The sequence below is a fragment of the Dioscorea cayenensis genome, chromosome 14, assembly GCF_009730915.1.
Source record: "Dioscorea cayenensis subsp. rotundata cultivar TDr96_F1 chromosome 14, TDr96_F1_v2_PseudoChromosome.rev07_lg8_w22 25.fasta, whole genome shotgun sequence".
Classification (NCBI taxonomy): domain Eukaryota; kingdom Viridiplantae; phylum Streptophyta; class Magnoliopsida; order Dioscoreales; family Dioscoreaceae; genus Dioscorea; species Dioscorea cayenensis.
Genome location: NC_052484.1, coordinates 4,368,303 through 4,387,455, shown reverse-complemented (window position 1 = coordinate 4,387,455; position 19,153 = coordinate 4,368,303). Strand labels below are relative to the sequence as shown.

The 19,153-nt window shown below is 36.7% G+C and overlaps 2 protein-coding genes across 3 annotated transcripts; one reads left to right on the top strand and one right to left on the bottom strand.

The window, feature by feature from the left end:
• Positions 1-1,702: 1,702 nt before the first annotated feature.
• On the top strand, positions 1,703-7,989 carry LOC120275682 (polypyrimidine tract-binding protein homolog 3-like). 2 transcript variants are annotated; one of them, XM_039282348.1, is made up of 15 exons: positions 1,703-1,953; positions 2,112-2,184; positions 2,444-2,515; positions 2,609-2,685; positions 3,753-3,840; positions 4,874-5,006; positions 5,315-5,379; positions 5,468-5,517; positions 5,602-5,643; positions 6,051-6,102; positions 6,258-6,315; positions 6,408-6,421; positions 6,576-6,683; positions 6,773-6,916; positions 7,289-7,989. In XM_039282348.1, the coding sequence occupies exons 2-15, from the start codon at positions 2,128-2,130 to the stop codon at positions 7,676-7,678; spliced, it is 1,350 nt and encodes a 449-aa protein (XP_039138282.1). In that variant the 5' UTR covers positions 1,703-1,953; positions 2,112-2,127; the 3' UTR covers positions 7,679-7,989. The 2 variants fall into 2 exon arrangements, with proteins under 2 accessions (XP_039138282.1, XP_039138281.1); XM_039282347.1 differs by having other exon boundaries at positions 1,704-1,953; positions 6,255-6,315.
• A 1,965-nt stretch (positions 7,990-9,954) lies between these two features.
• On the bottom strand, positions 9,955-18,911 carry LOC120275802 (RNA-binding protein 39-like). The gene is made up of 13 exons (XM_039282509.1): positions 18,343-18,911; positions 17,168-17,246; positions 16,925-16,981; positions 16,318-16,373; positions 15,209-15,428; positions 13,821-13,907; positions 13,674-13,748; positions 13,421-13,504; positions 12,657-12,721; positions 12,360-12,555; positions 12,202-12,290; positions 10,846-10,960; positions 9,955-10,506 (listed from the first exon to the last, which is right to left on the bottom strand). The coding sequence occupies exons 1-13, from the start codon at positions 18,792-18,794 to the stop codon at positions 10,465-10,467; spliced, it is 1,617 nt and encodes a 538-aa protein (XP_039138443.1). The 5' UTR covers positions 18,795-18,911; the 3' UTR covers positions 9,955-10,464.
• Positions 18,912-19,153: the final 242 nt, after the last annotated feature.

Sequence of the window (19,153 nt, the reverse complement as noted above, 5' to 3'; positions counted from 1 at the left end):
AAATGGCTTACAATAAGCTGGTGCTTCACCATTCGCGCGTCTTATCTCCCAATTTCCATCTATGGTGCACAAAGTTCTGAACACCAATGGCTCTTGCTCTTGCTCTTGCTCTTGCTCTGGCTCTTGTCACTGACACCTACGAGGAGCTTTGGTCTTCTTCCTCTTCATTGCTCTCTTCCCCACAAGTGAAGAAAGAGATCTCCGGAGCCCTTGGATGAAGAACCCCTTCTCTCACCCTCTCTCGGATGAAGGTCAGGGATGATGATCCCTCAAAAGATGAGAAAGATAGTGCTGACCTGGATGCTGAGTTGTCAAAACTCAAATGATATGTCATAAACAACGTGCATTAAAATCAAAACTCAGATGACATGTTATGCTGAGAAGGATGCTACTGACTTGGATGATCCTTGGTTGACGTGTTATGAACATTGTGGATTAAAGAAATTTTCTACATTAGTGATGTGTATTTTCTAACATCCATGTTGAATTAAATTTGCCGGAATCTCACAGGTACTATACTGAAATGAATGAATGGTTTAAATTAAAATACTGTGGATCATATTTTTCATTGTGCTATTGTTTATTAACACAATAATACTATTTATTGCATAGTATATAACCGTTGAATTTTCACGGTTGATACGAATGCGAAAGTTCGAAAGTTCTTAGATTACTTGCCCTATATATATATATATATTTTATATATTTATAATATATCATAATATTAGGCATGTTTGGATAGGCCAGAATTATGGCATAATCTGTATAATATGCCATAATTTAATATTTTCTGAGAATTATGCCATATTGGTTGTTTGGGTACTTATTTTAGAGTATAAAATTATGGCATAATATAGGCATTATGGTATAAAAAAAATATTCCACTCCTAGTGGAATATTTTTTTATTGTAAAAAGTCTCTCTCTCTCTTGATCTAGCAACCAGCTACCAGTCCACCGGTGGCTCGGCCAGCCTCCGGCCGGCGATCCAACCGGTCTCCGGCAACCGGTCATCGGTCCACCGACGGTCTGATCACCGGTCCACCGGCCTCCGGTGACACGTCGGCGATCCACCGGTGGTCCAACAGGCTTCCAGCCACTGGTCACCGGTCCACCGGCCTCCTGTGACACGCCGGCGATACACTAGTGGTCTGCTCGGCTAGCCTCCGGTGACACACCAGCGATCCACTAGTGCTCCAGCTGACCTCCGACGACCGACCACAGGTCCACTGGTGGTCTAGTTGCCGATAGGTCGATCTCCATAATTTTTTTATTTTGGTAACCAAACACTCATTCTGTAGGAATAAAATATGCTATAATTTCTGTAATAATCACTTGCACTTCCTACATAATAAAATTATGTCATATTTTTTATTTTACAGCCAAACAGGCTCTAAAATTATCATATAATTTATTATATCTATTATTGAAGATAAAAATTAAAGTATTAATGAGGTTTTAAATATTTATGGATCCACAGTTTATTTAATATTTAAAAATTATATGTACTAATTTTCTTAACTCATGGCAAAAAGGGCAAAAAAGTCACTTACCTTTCGTCCTTCATAAATAAATAAATAAATAAATAAATAAATAGAAAACCCCATAGATTAGTTTTTAATAAACGTTTTTTAAAACCCACAGATATATAGCTTGTGTTCTTAGAAGAGAGAGCGAGGTACACCAGAAGACAAAAGTTGTTCCGCGAAGCATCAGAAGCAAATCTTAGCCTCAACTCAATTTAGGGCGTCTTTGGACTCTTCCCTCGCGCTCAAAAATCCCCAAATCCGAGCGAGCGAGCGTTTTCCATTCCAAAACCACTCCGATTGCAACAAACCCTAGCTCCAAACCCCTCTCCACTCTCCCCCCCAATTCCTCTCCCTTAGTATCTATCCTTCCCCACAGTATTTCTAGATCAGATCTCTATTGCGGGTACCGCTTCTCTTCTCCTCGAGGTAATCCATCGCTGCTTTTGCATCTTCATTTTCCTCCTTTTTTTTTTTTTGTGTTTCTTGTTGATTCTTTATTGCTTGGATGATATGGTATTAGCATGTGTTGATCTGTTCTTTTGGGAGCACTAAAGTTGGGAATTTTATGCTGTTTTTGTTCCTAGTTGTGCTGCGGGTGAGATGACGGAGCCTTCCAAAGTAATTCATGTGCGAAACGTTGGCCTTGAGATCACTGAGGTTCTTCTCCATTATTATTTTCGTCTTCTTCTTCTTCTGCTCGGCTCAATTTTGTATAGTCTACAAGGTCGTTTAGGGTTTAATTTATTGTAATCTTGAAAAGCTTGAAATAGTTTCTTAGTTCCTTGCTTTTTAGGATTATAGGCAAACGAGGAGAGTGTTTAGGTTTGACTTTTTGATAGTGAGGGATTAAAAATGTCAGTTTTGAAATTATCAAAATGGGTTTAGGGTTTAAGTTTAACCCCTTCTATTTTTTCAGATTGATCTGCATCAATTGGTGCAGCCATTTGGTGTTGTCACTAAGCTGGTGATGTTACGAGCGAAGAATCAGGTTTTGTGCTATTAATTTATGTTTTCTTCATTTTATTCCTTTTTTAGAGATAGAAAATGCTGACAAATTATGTGAAATCTGTTATTATTTTAGGCTCTTCTCCAAATGCAAGATGTCGATTCTGCTGTTAATGTGCTGCAGTATTACACTAATACCCAGCCAAGTGTCAGGTATGCCAATGACCACACCTGATTATGCAGTTGTCTTTTTCAAGAATTTTAGATTTAGGTCCACACAAGGATACAGGGTAGATTCCCATGATCCTTGCCATTATTTGTCAGATTGTCTTTTGCATTGTAATGCTTGACCATCTGTCACTTCTTTCTGTAATGTGATTTTTGATCTTGATACAAATTTTTACTCTGCAGATAGTTGATTATTATGCCACCCCTTCCTTATATTCATTCTTTGGTGAATATTAGTGGGTCATTTTAGGTTGATGAACTCCATTTATCATAGCAACAATGAGAATCTCCCCTTGGCAAAGTCAGCTGGAAAATACATGGTATAGAAAACACATTTTTGTTCCAAAGATGATCTATTTCCCATGTTCGAAGGAACAAATTATTAAACTGTTGTTGGGCAAGGAATGCAGATTTATCTGCAGATTGGTAATTATTACACCACCCACTCCCCATATTGCCTCTCTTACTTTGGTGAATATTAGTGGGTATCCTCAGTTAGATTTACTCCATTTTCATGGAAATAATGATCATCTCCCCTCTGCAAAGTCAGCTGGATAGCATATTGTACAGAAAGTTCATTTTGTTCCAAAGATGTTCAATGTCCTATGTTGAAAGGAACCGATTATTAAGCTGTCAATGGACAAGAAATGCTGATTTTGACCTTTTTTTTTGTCAAGACTTATCTAGTTAAGGCAATTTTTACCATAGATCCCATATCAAAGTGAAGGTTATTGGACAATGATTTTATGATCATTTTAGAGAGGAGCTGAGCGTGTTATGTAACTTGATATATATATATTGTAATTAGTTGCATTGGTATTTCAGCTAGTGTCATCTCACATGCGCCTTTTTTGTCCTTTTTGATAATCATGCAAAAAACTTGTCTATACTCTTCGGCTCATTCATGCTTCCCTAGGTTATATCTTGAAGAAAATGATATGAATGTAGATACTAAACTGACTTTGGACCAAAATGTAAATATTTCTTTACATTTTCTATCCTTAACTTCATGCTGTACAGACTTTATAACATGTACTGTGTCATGGTTTTAGGGGGAGGAATGTGTACATGCAATTCTCTTCACATCAGGAGCTGACTACAGTTGATCAGAATTCGCAGGGACGAAAAAATGGTGAACAGGTTAGTTGTCAAATGAGCGTCAATGGTTTAGAATCTATTGTTACAGTGCTGTTCTCTATATAATTTAGCCATTTATGGGCATGTGAACTTTGGGGCAAAAATTACGCTTCTTTGGTAATTCTACTGATTCATCTTTTGATTATTTACTACTTGGTAGCTCTAATCAATTTGGCAGTGAACTGGTAGATGCAAACAACACAGCAAACTCCCACAAGAAAAACTCAATTATAGCGTAACTTTTCTATGGTTTGTTTGTTATGCCTTTGAAAAGTTCAAGTTGATATTTATCTGTTAAAAATTCAAATTACTTTCTGCGTTATATTAATTTCTCTGTTGTCTGTGCATCTTGGGTTACCTTTTGAGACATTAGAAACTTATCCACTCCTTCGAGCTTTTAGCAATGGCCTCTTGAGGAGGTTGCAGAGAATTTCTGAAATTGTGAGTCAAAGGGGTGATCAGAAAATCCTGGTGTATAGATACATAGGTCAGAATGAAGTCGTGCAATCATTTTTTTTGCTTCTATCTGACTATTTTTTTGCATCAGTGTTGAAGTTTTGTTGAATTATATGCTGTTGACTTTGAAACTTGGAGCTTATATTCTATTATGAAAAGAGCGCCTTTGCTTTAACGCATAAATTGCTTTTCGTTTGTGGGCCGACTAGGAATATGGGTTGTAGCATATAGCGGAGTATAGTGCTAAATGCATAAATGCCTTTTCTCGTGTTCTCACAACGAATATGGGTTGTAGCATATAGCGGAGTATATGTGTAAGTTAAGTAAGCAGTTTGATTTGTCTGGCTCATCTTCTCCTTATAAAATTGTATTAATGGGTTGTAGCATATAGGGGAGTATGTGTAAGATAAGCAGTTTTGATTTGTCTGGCTCATCTTCTCCTTATAAAATTATATGTAATGATGTTGCTAGTGTATTTCTTAAGCTTATTCTCTCTCTGTCTACTGTTCTTTCTTCCTCTTGCCACTATTTATTCTTCTCTCTCTTCTGTCTCTGTGATGGTTTGCTGTTGGAAACTCAGGATTCACAACCCAATCGAATTCTCTTAGTTACAATTCATCACATGCTCTATCCTATAACAGTGGAAGTGCTACATCAAGTTTTTTCTCCCCATGGGTTTGTGGAGAAGATCGTCACATTTCATAAATCGGCTGGTCAGCTTCTTCAAGTCTTCTCTCTACTCTCTTTGATACTTGACAGTATTTCAGATATTTTAAACTGGATGGTTGGGATTCACAATCTTTCTTCTTCTTTTTATTTTTTATTTATTTTACAATTGTACGGGATTTTCCCTAGATATGAATACTAATAGTGTTTTGATTTCCATGAGACTATGCTGCATCTGTTCGTCAGATTACATATTACTATGTCTAGTTTGTCTCTTTATTATTATTATTATTATTATTATTATTATTATCATTATTTTATTGTTGTTCATAATGAAAAAATTATTATTATTCAGGGTTTCAAGCTCTTGTCCAGTATCAGTTGTGCCAGAGTGCTGTGCAAGCACAAAGCTCTTTACAAGTACACTATTTCCTAATTTAAAATATGCTATGGAAACTCTTTAGGCATAAGGGCTTGACATTTATTATCGGACATTTTCCTTTTGTAGGGCCGCAATATATATGATGGCTGTTGCCAGCTAGATATTCAGTATTCCAAGTATGGCTTTGTAATATCATTGTGTTATCAATTGGTTACTTTGCTTCTGGATGTTAACTGATTTTGCTCTCTTGTTGAAAACAGCCTCAATGAGTTACAAGTTAATTACAACAACGACCGATCTAGGTATGTTGGTAATTATTTGATAGTTTGCCAAACCTTCCTTCATCATTTATTATTCATTTTTTAAAACTGAATTCTTTTACATTTCTCAGATTCTATTAACTTTAGTCACTTTTCAAGCGGGCACATAGAAAACATATATTTTAAGGACATCCCTTTTTGTTTGATCTTATTGAGGGTAGGAGTATTTTTTAATTGAATTGAAATATAAGGGTAAACCACACACGTTCTTTAGCTACAAATCCTCCATTTCTTCTCGTTTTGTGGTTGGAATACACAACAACTTGAATTGAAAGAGATACTGGATATGTTGAACTTTTTTCATTTTTTCTCTTATAAGCAGTCTGTTCATGTCTTTTTTCTTTTACTTTTACATGTTCTCCTCCTGATTTGCCTATTTTTGTATTCAGAGATTTTACAAATCCATCTTTGCCTTCTGAGCAGAGAGGCAGATCATCACAAGTAAGTTTTATTCTGGTTATCATTAATTCATTTATCGCTGCCTATTATTTTCAATGATTAATACTCGAAACTTTCCCCCACCCTTTTAAGGTCAACAATGCTTGAATTTATATGTTTTTGACATTGTTCCCGACATTAAACTGAAAATGCAGCAGTCCGGGTATGGTGATTCAGGAAGCCTTTATGGACTCCAACCAGCTGGAGTTAGGCCAGGTACTTGACACAAGTCTCGCATCATTTATCCTTCCTCTTTGTTATCCCTGTCTCAGTATTAATTATGACTTCTTATCTTTGTCTTGTTTCAGGTTCTTTTACACAGGTAAGATGCCTCAGTGAAGATTTTTCGGGATGACCATGTTTCACACTTCAAATTTCGTCTTATTTTTCTTGGTGGTTTAATTGCATGATCTGACATGGTTGGATATACATCTCACTGAAGCGTTCAAATGGTTTTCGCATATTGTTTCTGTTAGATGAGCAATGTAGCAGCAATTGCAGCTGCCTTTGGTGGAGTTTTACCCCATGGAGTGACTGGCACAAATGATCGGTGCACGCTCCTAGTTACTAATTTAAATCCTGAAGTAAGCATTGTTGACTCTTGTGCTGAATAACATTTATAGGGAAACTCTATCAGCATATAATATATAATTATTTGATTATTTTACTGCAGAAAATTGATGAAGACAAACTTTTTAATCTATTTTCTATCTATGGAAATATTGTAAGAATTAAACTGCTTCGAAACAAACCAGATCATGCTCTTGTTCAGATGGGGGATGGGTTTCAGGCTGAATTAGCCTTGCACTTCTTGAAGGTATACTTGCACCTGACCTTGTTCATACTAATAATGAGAGTTGATGCTTTTTAGCTCAAGATCTTAAATTGTTTAGTTTCACATCCATGGTGTGTTTTTATTTTTATTGCATCTTGCTAACATGAACAGCTTCCTTCCCACATTAGTTCCATATTGAAGATATTGATAAGAAATTTTTGTTATAATATGTCATTACAGTCAAGTCTTATTTGGGAAATGCTATTAAGATGATGATCCCTGAGGTTACTTTGTGACAATTATGCTTATTTTTAATCCTTTTCCTAAAGTAGGTGAAGGAGTATAAACACATCTCCCTTTTGTTGTTGAACTACTTTATCTTACCGTCTTTATCTTGAATGATCTATGTTGTAGGGAGCATTTTTACTTGGGAAGAGATTAGAGGTCAACTTCTCCAAGTACCCAAACATCACACAAGCCCCTGACACTCGTGAGTACGCTGGATCGCCCCTTAACCGGTACAACAACAATGCTGTCAAGAACTACCGATACTGTTGCTCCCCAACTAAGATGATCCATGTGTCCGCCCTCCCGCAGGACATCACAGAGGAAGAGCTTGTGACCCACCTCGAGGAGCATGGGACCATTTTGAACACTAAGTTATTTGAGGTGAATGGTAAGAAGCAAGCATTGATCATGTTTGAGAATGAGGAGCAAGCTACTGAAGCCCTTGTGTGCAAGCATGCCACCAACATTGATAGATCGGTTATTCGCATCTCATTCTCTCAGTTGCAGAGCATCTAAATATCGGTTTTGTGATCCGGCTTGGAGGTCCTCTCGTCGGTTGCGTTAAAAACTAAAGCATTGGCTTATGAAAGAAAAGTTACTGAGAGCCTGAAATTTGTAGTTGTAGCTTTGTGTTTTAATTTGATTATACTTAAGCCCGGGTATGAGTTTTTTTTCCCTTGCTATTTTGTCCTGCAACTTCTAAACTTATACAGATCATATGTGCAATTGATGTTTTTGTTACTGTCATTTGGTTTTTGTACTAAGCAGAGTTCCTCTGCCTGTCTTTGTATCTAAATATTGAATGTTTCTAATTATAATCTGATAAATCTTGTGTTTGGATTGGAAAAAAATAGATGTAGAGAGGAAAATCAGAAAAATTAGCTCAAGGTTAAGAGTACATTTTACCTCATGATGATTGGCAAGTAAACTCTGGAAAAAACCTGAGTTTGGCTGTACTTTACAAATAAAATATATTGCATTTGAACTTATTTAGTTTTGGTATAATATCTGGGTTGATCCCTCTATTATATTCAGTATGTCTTTTTGGTCCCTCTATTATAAAAGTTACCAATTAGATTCCTCTATTATCTCAAGTCATTTCTATCAACGGCCATCCCAATCTCCGTTTGGTTATGATGATGTGGATGATTAAAATATTAAAAAAATTATAATAACTTAAATCATTATAACATTTGAGTATTCTAGTAATAACACAAGTCAACTATAGATTCATTGAGATCTCCGACATCACCGTGTCCGGGAACTCGCCGGCAAGGAGGTTATTTTAGAGCTTGACCTGCTGTAGATTCCGAAGGCTGAAGAGATCGGCGGGGATGGTTCCGTTGAGGTAGTTGTCTCCCAGTCGGATATTCACAAGAGATCGGCAAACGCCGAGAGTTTTCGGAATAGGGCCGAAGAGGAAGTTCCCAAGAGCTATGAGCGTGTGAAGCTTGGCGTCGGAGCAAAGCTCCGGCGGGAGACTTCCCGTTAGTTTGTTGGATGAAAAGTCAAGGACTTGAAGCATCCCACTCGTCCCCAGGCTTCGCGAGATGCTCTCAGTGAAGTTATTTCCACAGAGCTGGAGCACCTCCAGCGCCGGAAGCTCTCCGACGAACTCCGGGATTGTGCCATAGAGCTTGTTCCTGAAGTGATTGAGAAGCATTAGATTCTTCAGTTCGGTGAAGCTGGGTGGCATCTCTCCGGTGAGCGCATTGTTGGAGATATCCAACGATTTGAGGCTCTTAAGCTTCCCCATCTCCGGTGGGATCTCGTCAGAGAGATCATTCGCTTGCAGGAACAGCGTGTCAAGGTTCTCCAGGTTCCCGATCTCCGGCGGGATCTCGGCAGAGAATAGTCAACTGTTACAATGATTTAAGTTATTATAATTTTTCTAATATTTTAATCATTACCATTTAATATTTTAATGCACTTCACAATAAACAAACGGAGATTCAGACGGCTGTTGGTAGAGAGGATTTGATTTTCCTGATTGGGATAATAGAGGGATCCAATTGGTAACTTTTATAATAGGAGGACCAAAAAGACATAGTGAATATAATAGAGGGATTAACCCAGGCATTATACCATTTAGTTTTTATTTGTTTCTGGTTAAACACTGTCGTCTCTCCTCTCATCATATTGCAGTTATTGTCATTGAGTAAATATTAGTGTAGATAACCAAATTATACTCAATTAGCATTTTGAATACAAAATTTTAATTTGTATTAAAATGATCATTTTTTTATTTAGTTTTAAAAAAATATTAACCAATGGAATCTGGTGAGATTATTTTGACATGGACGGCGGCAATCCAACATGATCACTGGATTTCCACATCACTTTTTCCAGTGGCCTTGCCACGTAGATTAAAATACCACAAATATTAATTTTTTATTAATATAGATATCTTTTAATTTTATCAACAAACCACTTCAAATACATATTTTATTGCATCTCAATAATACATTAAGAGAAAATCAAACTCTTAAATTTTCTACTAAAATGTCATCAATGACTAAATAACCTATTGATAGTGAGATTCCTATTAGAATCCATTACAAATGTTGAAAGTTGATCCTAATGTCCATATGTATGCAGACTCTGACCCCACTTGCTTCACTGAGTCTTAAACAAACTTCGCATATTTAAACACTAGACACAACAAACATGTTTTTTTTTGCTACCATCACCTTCTCATCAATCATTTCCCTACCAATTAAATTTACTATAATATTCTAATGGTAAAGCATCAAACACCCACCTCGGCAAATAATCATTACCACTCAATAAAGTTCATGAAATCATGTGGATTTCACCAAAATTGTGCAATTTTCATGCACTATTATCCTTTTACTAAATTTATATATCACCAAGTCTTTCTTTGTTAAGCCTAAACAAGCAACCACGGACACACAGATATACTTTGAAGTTAATACTGATACAAATTGACCACGGTTCACCTGTGAATTTCACCTTACTCCACCCATACAGGTTCCTTCAATTAAAAAAGCAGCAAAGTTGATCATTATCACAGAGCTTCACTAAATACTTACCACAAGAAAAACAAAATGGTGTCCAAAAACAGGACGCGGCATCACAATAATAACACTACTGATCCAAAAGAAGAACAATGATCTCGTCATACGCCTAAATTGATGAGAAACCAAGAACTGCGTATTATAATGGCATTTGAAAAATTTCCCATCCAGAATTGCGAGAGCATGTACTCAGCTGAACCATTCACAGCAAACATAAGCGCAAAGATGCCGCCTACCAACCATTCACCTGGCTAGAATTGAGATCTACATGCTGCCCTTAAATTTGGCTTCATAATCAGCTGGCCTCTGAAAAATAACAGACATGAGTGAGAATAATATGAATTGAAGAAGTAACCACTTTTACATCAAATCATTGCTATACTTGATTGTCAACATGCCCCTCAATGAATTTTAATCTATCCAACCACTTGAAACTGTTCAATATAGTTACGACCATTTTTTTTGAGTTTCTAACCCTGGTCTACATATAGATGATTTTTGTTGCTTTAGAATATGGTCATGATTTTCAGAAAATAGAAGCATAGCACTAGGTTTTTCAGCAATAGAAAGGCATGCCTAGAAATAGTGTGTAATTGACTGTGTAGTATGTATTTCTTATTACATAATACATAAAAAGAAGCATACCATAAAAGTCGCAGATATTGCCCTTCCTGCAAACCATCGACCATGCATTGCACGCTGACAACTAGCTGCTGAGGGCATGGCCTCAAATCGCATATAAACAAATCCATTGCTGTTCCTGTAATGGAAATAGTGTTAAAAAGGAAACACTTTTTCATGACACACCAAGAATAATTGACAAGTACTGGTGTGCTGCAAACTAAAACAAAAAGAATACAAGGGAATCACTCCAAAAAGAAGCTGCTAAAACATAAACATAAGCCCCAACATAACACACGGGCATGCACACACAAAAAGAAAAGAAGCTGCTGAAACATAGCCATGAGCCCCAGCATAACACACGGGAGTGCACACACAAAAAGAAAAGAAGCTGCTAAAACATAAACATGAGCCCCAACATAATACGCACACACGCACACACAAATAAGAAGCCAAACAGCCAGGTCAACCAATGTTCATCCAGAACATAGATACAACATAATCACAATTGAAGAAACATGAACAAATAAGGTCCCAAATCCTGATCCAAAATTCTCATAAAATAAAATGGCACATAGACCCACGAAGATTGGCAATTAGAATATGCTGTTTTCTGCACAATGTTTTACAAAAGCTACACATACGGATAAACTAGAAAGCATTAATGAGATAGATTAAAGAAAAATAAATCTACTGATCAAATTCAAATTGGATTTTGTTGCTTCTTAGAGTAGAAAGCAATTTATGTTGCTACTTGGTCATCCATTTCTTTGGTAATTCTCATAGTTCAATTGTAGAATAGATAGAGAATGCAAAAATAAAAATAAATAAAATTAAAAAAAAATCATTTAAAATCAACGTATTCAGAAAAAACATTAATGCTAAATGTCTATCTTAACTATAAATCTAGACTAGATATCTATGCGGACAGCCCTCTACAAACAGAATATAACCTGGAAAATAATTCAGGGAACTAAAAGCATTCAAAATCCAATTGGAAGTCTAAAATATGTAAATGAACATAAATATGCCGGAGGTTAAAAAAAGCATTTATATGACAAGAATGTCTAGTCATGAGTTAAATCTGTCATCTAGAGAATACCTACCAAATTAAAAACAAATGCTAGAAATCAATTCAGATCCATGAATCCAAGACCAACACCATGGTTAAAAGTTAGAATTTTCTGAACTAATTCATTGTCGTCCACATGAGAGACATGCATTACAGGTATATCTATCTACGTGCAAGTGCACAAGACATACATCCAATTATTTGTCCTGTGCCAAGACAAATATGCAACTAGTGCCAAACTCAAAGATACTAAAAACCAGCATAGCATGATAGCAAGTAAACAAGATTTGCTCAAATCAACAACATACTTTTCCACATATATATGTGTCAGTGGGCCAAACTTTGAGCACTCTTCTTGGACATCCTCCTTAATATCCAAATCAAAATCAGGTTCTGTCTGTAGTATTACCAGAACATTAGAATCTCAACTTAATAAGCTAGATTGATGATAAAACACAAAACAGACCTCAGTGCTTGGGTCAAACATATTCTTTAGTAATAAGCACTCGCTTGGATCACCAACAGGCTCAATAATGGGTGGAGTGCGCACAGCAGGAACAGCCGAAGGAATAACAGGTTGGCCATTTGCAGGCAACAAACCAAACCCTACTTGATTTGGAACTGCTCCATTAAGCCCAGGAACGCCCAATGATTCCGCAATACTGCAAATTGTAATGAATATCATCACAAGAAAATAAATTACCATCATTACATGGTGAAATGATTCAAAATAACAGTATAAAACATGTACCAAGGACTGTACCTTGATGCAGTCCCAGTACGGTCCAGCTTCTGCATAAGCATAGCCCTGGAACGGGCATTGAGAGCCTGCACAGAAGTAAAAGTTACCAATCTCCTAATAAATAATCCTCAAGATTCTAGATGTGAAATTGATCTGCACAAAGACAAGTTTGGATGCACATCAGCAGTAAAACTATAAGGAGCCATTTAATTGGTTGTAAATCTTTAAGAAAAGTGCTGAAAATACTTGCTCCTCTTGCAGGTTTCCACAACGGAAAATTTGAAATAGAATTCAAAAAGAAATTCTAGGTAGCTTGTGGAGTAGACAATAAATATATTTATCCCGGGTTTACTAGTGAAGCAGCAAATCCAATCTGGTTACATTACTTCCAAACAAAGTTGTACACAACAAGGATGAGATAAGAGTTAAGATGAGGAACTTATCCTTTTCCCACTTGATTCATTCATCCACATTTCATCTAACCTATATCGATCTTGGTTGAAAATATTGATAGTACATGTATACTCCCACATCAACAAAATACTTGGAATCAATGAAGGAAGAAGCTATGACTTTGACAATTACAACAAAAACAGTTTTGTAGCTTCAGTTTGGCCAAGTTATCAACAAAAAAATCAACTAAAGACAAAAAGAAACACATTTGCAGCCAAAAATCCTAAGTCCGAGGAAACATGAGCAGAGATAACTCAACAAAATCAAAACATCAATAAAAACTAGAAAATCAAAAAGATAAAAAAAAAGGTGCAATAAAAATATTTGCTCACCAAAGCACCACCATCGTCATCATCCAAATCCGCACCATTTGCTCCTGGATCCTGAACTCCAACATGATCTGTTACCGCTGAAACCTATCACAGATACATCTTAATTAATAATCTGGCAATGATTGTGCTGAAACGTTTGAATAGAAGACTAAAGTGGTAAAAGCAGTAAAAGATAGAAAATAGAAAAATAAAAAAAAAAACTATCATAGATGCACAACTCAACATGTCCAAATAACTACATAAACAGAGATACCTTAATGATCCGGCCAGCAATATCCAATTTCCCATTCAAACTCTGTGCTGCCTTTGCATGCTCTAATTGCGCAAACTAGGAGATGAAAGAACATATTAGCAGATAGTACAAACAAATGGCACCAACTTTAGCTAACTTTGTACTTACTTGAACAAATCCATAACCTCTACACTGCCCTGTCTCCAGGTCAAGGGGTAGTTGCACAAGCTCCACAGGACCAAAAGGTTCAAATATCTGTAACACATTCACATTTGGAACATGAGAGTGGAACTAATATACTTGCAGATAAAGAAGAGGGGGTAAACAGTATGACAACCCACGATCAAGTTAAAAGGGACAATGCATCAAATAGAATACTGTATTGACATAAAAAATGATCACTAGGTACCACCATACAAAGTGAGCTACTAGAACTTTAATGCAGAGGCAACAAGGGCTGTTAATACCACAACTTGATTATGCTAGTGGTAGCCAACGGTCCAGGTTTTGAGCATGGATGGTGTCAGTGGATTCAACATAAATATACTTGTGTGGTCCAATGCCAAGTTTGACTGTTCTAGGGTCGACCACATTCACAAATAGTTAGAAAAATCTAATTCGACTAAATAGGTGAATGGCATTCAGAGATCCAAAAAGGCAAATTTTCACTTGGCTAATGCTGGAATAGTAGAATCAACAAATTTGCTATGAATGTCCATCAACAGAAATGTATCCGATACATCAAGAACCAAAAGAATGATGACTCTAGGATACATGAGTATAAAGTCAAGAGTACTGAGTGAGATAACAAAAGTTTATGTATGGTGCAAAAAGGATCACAAACGCTCAAAGTGAAAGTAATGCAGGCCTGTCGTTGCAGAAACTTAAAGGGCTAGTACTGGTTTTGGAATGTAATTCAAATAACTAAAGAGGACGTTTGAGGTTGCCAAACCACAGATTACAAATGAAGATGTATTGTCTTGTCAAAGACAAAAGAAAGAGCACCTAAGCTGAGAAATATGGTAATAGTTGACGTTCAGGCTAATTCAAATTAAAGAGAAAACCAATAATAACTAATAATTTCTAAATTCTTGGCATGACATTGTTTCATGGTCAAGCTATCTACATAATGCTTATTGAAAGTCATTTTGAATAAACTGAGCTTGCTCAGTTACCTATTCAGGTTTATTCAGCCTTATTTCAGCTTTCAGGAATGTTTTGACTCGGTCATGTAAGATGCATTATAACCCCAGCCACAAGAAAAAGTCCTCAGAGGAGAAATCATACCGCTAAAATTGAACTTGTCGCTAAGAGAAATTCTTTCAGGTTATTTTGTGGCTTGATGCAATCAGTTAATATCTCAGAAATGGTCTTTTTATTCAATTCCTGGTTCTGAGAAGTCATAATTCAAATCCCTTCTCCTAACTCAACTTCAAGAAGCCATAGCTTCTGGCCAGCATCCAAAATGGTCAAATACTTATGTTTTTAAGGGACTTCTAAGAGCCACACTATTACTAGAAGCGAGATTATGCCACTGATATTATAGACAAATTTACCTGCCGCAGCTGCTCCTCCGTGATGCTGAAGTGCAGATTTCCAACATAAAGTTTTCTCAGTGCCGCTGCTCCTGCAGTACCTGATGCCCCTGCAGTATTGGATTGAACAAGATTTTTTTCAGCTTCAGAAGGTTTGACCATCACTGGTTGACCAAGAAGCAGATGACCAGACAGAGCAATGGCATTCGGCACTGACATGGCATCATAGAACTCAATGTACCTGCATTTCCATGAACACAATTGTCAAAAAACTTTACTTAAAACAGCCACGCACAGAGGAGCTTTTCCCAAATTCACAGGAAATCAGTTTCAAGATGGTGCTTTATAAACAAAATCATTTTATGCAAAGAAAAAAAAAGAATAAAAAACTCTTAGCATGCAAAAAAGGAAAGCCATCATTTTCTCTTCTCATTCATCCGTGCACCTCTAGGCCAATGAGGAACAAGAAATATACCAAATAGAGACAAATGAATCAGCTCATACAGGAGCAGAGCCAGAGTATAATGTTCTTCCCTAATAGCATAGCAGAAGAGAATTGAATGAAAAGAAAGGCATGAAGAATGATGGTTGACATAATGAGTTACATACTACAGGAAAAATGAATTAAATACTGCAGAGGAGAGTCCTAAAATCAAATTATTTAATCACAAAAAGCTTCAAATTCCCTTGTGACTCTCAAGAAGAAAGATAGATTACACAAGCAAAACTAACAAATTTATTATTCTGAGCATTATCAAGAAGGACAATGGAAGTTTCTTCGGATTTCCTTTGGACACTCTAAATTCAATCACTAGAAAAATCAAATCGTGAACAACATACATCTCCAAGGCTAGGTCAAAGAATACAACTAGCCATATAAAGAGAAAAGCACCGCTACGTCAGAGATAGATGAAGCAGTGTTAAAACATAAAGCCAGCAATAAGATATTCAAATATGTTTCAAGCATGACAAGACAAGGGAAGGAGCTTTCAAGCTCATAAGAATGGTATTCTATAACTTAAAAATGAACGGCTACTGTCATTAACAGAACTAAAAACACAACCAAAAAGAATGGTGACATAAATTTGTGTTCAATGAGTGTTGGTAAACTTAAGTAAAAATATACATACCCAACTCCTTTCGATCGCCTCGAGTTTCGATCCATTATTAAGCGCACATCCCTCACCTGAAAACCAACTAGTCAAAGTTTTGTCCTTCAAAAGAATGCAAACGAATATGCGCAATATTTATACTTATTAAACAGATTGGCATAGTTAATGCACATTAGACCAATCCGTGGAAGGAGCCTGCGGGATCACCAATCAAACTTTCCATTCATTATCACACTCACCAAATAAAAAGTATGTTGAGCTACAAATAAGTCATTTTAATACATCTCATTGAAGGCAGGGGAGCATTACTGCAATAAGAAGCAAATGCATCTCAATCACACCAATATTAATTTGAATGGTGAATTCTGCATCAGCTTTTGTACAGACATGCTGGCTAATGTGAACTATTACAAGGAAGAATACCCTAAGTATTGGTACAGGTATGACAGAAATGTATAAGTAGTATACCTGTCACTGCATAAAATATGCAAATGTCACAACACTTTTAAATCTGGTGGGTGAATGCTATATCAAAATATGCAGTTTAACCTAAGAAATCACCAAACAAACATCAATCTCCTGACACTCTTAATAGCAATGGAGCTTAATGCTTTAATCTACCAACCTTTCCCACTTGTGAGAAAAACTCATAAATATCCCTCTCAGTGGCCTTCAAAGGCATCTGTCACAAGAAAAGTGCACAAAATATATTATTAAAATGATTGCAGTTATAAAAAAAACATAAAACATGAGCTGAAAAACAAGAAGTGGGCAATTCACAATAAAGCAAACAGATAATTTAATAGGGAACCTAAATTAAAAGTTGCACGTTAAATGAAACATTACTTCTGCAAGATGTTCCCCATACCTGATATGCAAAAACAGTTCTTTGATCTCTTTCTGGGTCAACTTCAGCTTCCACCACTTCTTTTTTGTCTTTGAATCTCCTGCATGTAAATTAGAATTTAGAACAAATAAATAGAACCTATGCAGTTGGAAAACGCACAAAAATGCTGCTCTAACCCTTGTAAACACATCTGTAAAAGAAAAGGAGGAATATTAGAAAAATTAATCAAAACAACTGTGACAGTTATCAGCAATATTGACAGTCAAAACTACACACCGCACACTATAGAAAGGCACAAATTTCTTTTATTTTAACAATTTGGAACCACAAAAGGTACAATATTATCAATCAAAACTATAATATGCCACAAACTAAAGGGAGCATGTCCCTATGGTTCCATCAATCTCTGCTCATGCCAAAAAAAATGTCAACACTCAGCTCATGAGTGCCTGTGCATACAATTTCGCTATTTCTTTTATTCCTCTCTACGCATTATAGGATTTATGGTATGCATATACCTGAAAACAAATCTTTATCTTCAACTTACTTCGATTGATGAATCCTTATAAATTCATTTTTCTGCCAAAATATTTTAAATATGAATCAGCTAAAGCAGCTATAATAATAAAAAAAACCGTAAACTTTAGTAAACATGCTAAAGTGGAATCTGAGGATCTCCTGATTACATGCACACTCACATGTGTCAACAATGATATACTAATCACATAATGGACACCAACAAAGTATAATGCACTGGTCTAAAAAACACATAAAATTCATTTGGATTGAGAGAAGATGGAGAAAAAGGAAATACTGGGGGAAAAATTCATATCTTCAATTCGGTTGAATGAGAATACAAGATGAACAAGCATATTGGAAAAATAAAATTCAACTAGTTTGCTTGCTTTCCATCAATTTCTCTTGTCAGCATTTTCTCTTGACTTAAAACATATTCAAGCAAAATATAATTGAACACGAGAAAACAAGAGGAAAACAGTATGTAATAGAAATAACACATAAAATTTATTTGGTCAAATGAGAATAGGCGATGACTAAGCATGTAGAGAGGAAAAAAATCAGCTATTTTCATTTCTTTCAATCAGTTTCACTCTTTCTTCTCACCATTTCTCCTCAATCTAAATGTGCTCAAGAACAAAGTAACGAAAATCTAATGAAACATGAGAAAACAGTGTTACCTGCCCTCCCTCTCCCTCATTTCTCTCTCAAGGTCCTTTTCTCGCAAAGCCCTATCCTTGCTCCGAGCCCTATCCATCTCTCTTTCAGCTTCTTTCTCGTGCCTCCTCGATCTGCTACTGCTCCTCTCCCTCTCTCTCTCCCTATCTCTATCCTTATCCTTTTCCCTATCCCTATCCCTCACCCTCTCCCTCTCCTCCTTCTCCCGCACCCTCTCCTTATGACCATCTCCATCCCTGCTCCGGTGCTTCTCGCGAGCTCTCTCGTCGTCCCTACTGCTTCGGTGGTCGCGAACCTTATCCAGGCGGTCGGATCTTGAAAAGCGCTCCCGTTCACGAGATTCCCCGTCCTTCTCACGATGGCGAGAGCTCCGGTTGTCCTTATCCTTCCGGGCCTCCTGGTCAGGAGCCTCCACCGCCTGCTCGAGGTAGTCGTACTCATCGAAATCCCCCATCGGAGGAGGAGAACGAGCTCCGGCGATCTGGAAGCCTAGGAACAAAGGCAAGAAGGGAACCCTGCTTCGGGGTTTCAGCACTCCGAAGCCGTGCGAAGGAGAAGCAGACCTCGAGCGCGTGAGTCACACGTGCACGCATTGGACGTGTGTATATTATATAAATACTTTTTGTATTTTCTGTTTGGATTAGTTTTTTCTGTTTGGATTAGCTATTATGTAGAAGTAGAAGTTGTAAAAAAAAAATAGCTTTTTTTTCATAAGCTGGTCTTCTACTTTTTCAGAAAAGCCAATACAAACAATATTTTTAGAACCCAGAACTGCTTAACTTATAAAAAAACACTTCTGGGTATTCCAAAAGC

What these genes read in the sequence shown, in the direction of transcription:
- LOC120275802 (XM_039282509.1), bottom strand. Translation starts at nt 18,794, where the DNA reads ATGGGGGATTTCGATGAGTACGACTACCTCGAGCAGGCGGTGGAGGCT. An exon ending in GAACTGTTTTTGCATATCAG is followed by an intron (nt 16,982 to 17,167) that starts GTATGGGGAACA and finishes TTCTTGTGACAG; the next exon opens with ATGCCTTTGAAGGCCACTGA. An exon ending in TTTTCTCACAAGTGGGAAAG is followed by an intron (nt 16,374 to 16,924) that starts GTTGGTAGATTA and finishes GTTGGTTTTCAG; the next exon opens with GTGAGGGATGTGCGCTTAAT.
- LOC120275682 (XM_039282347.1), top strand. Translation starts at nt 2,128, where the DNA reads ATGACGGAGCCTTCCAAAGTAATTCATGTGCGAAACGTTGGCCTTGAG. An exon ending in AAGCACAAAGCTCTTTACAA is followed by an intron (nt 5,380 to 5,467) that starts GTACACTATTTC and finishes TTCCTTTTGTAG; the next exon opens with GGCCGCAATATATATGATGG. An exon ending in TAGCCTTGCACTTCTTGAAG is followed by an intron (nt 6,917 to 7,288) that starts GTATACTTGCAC and finishes TCTATGTTGTAG; the next exon opens with GGAGCATTTTTACTTGGGAA.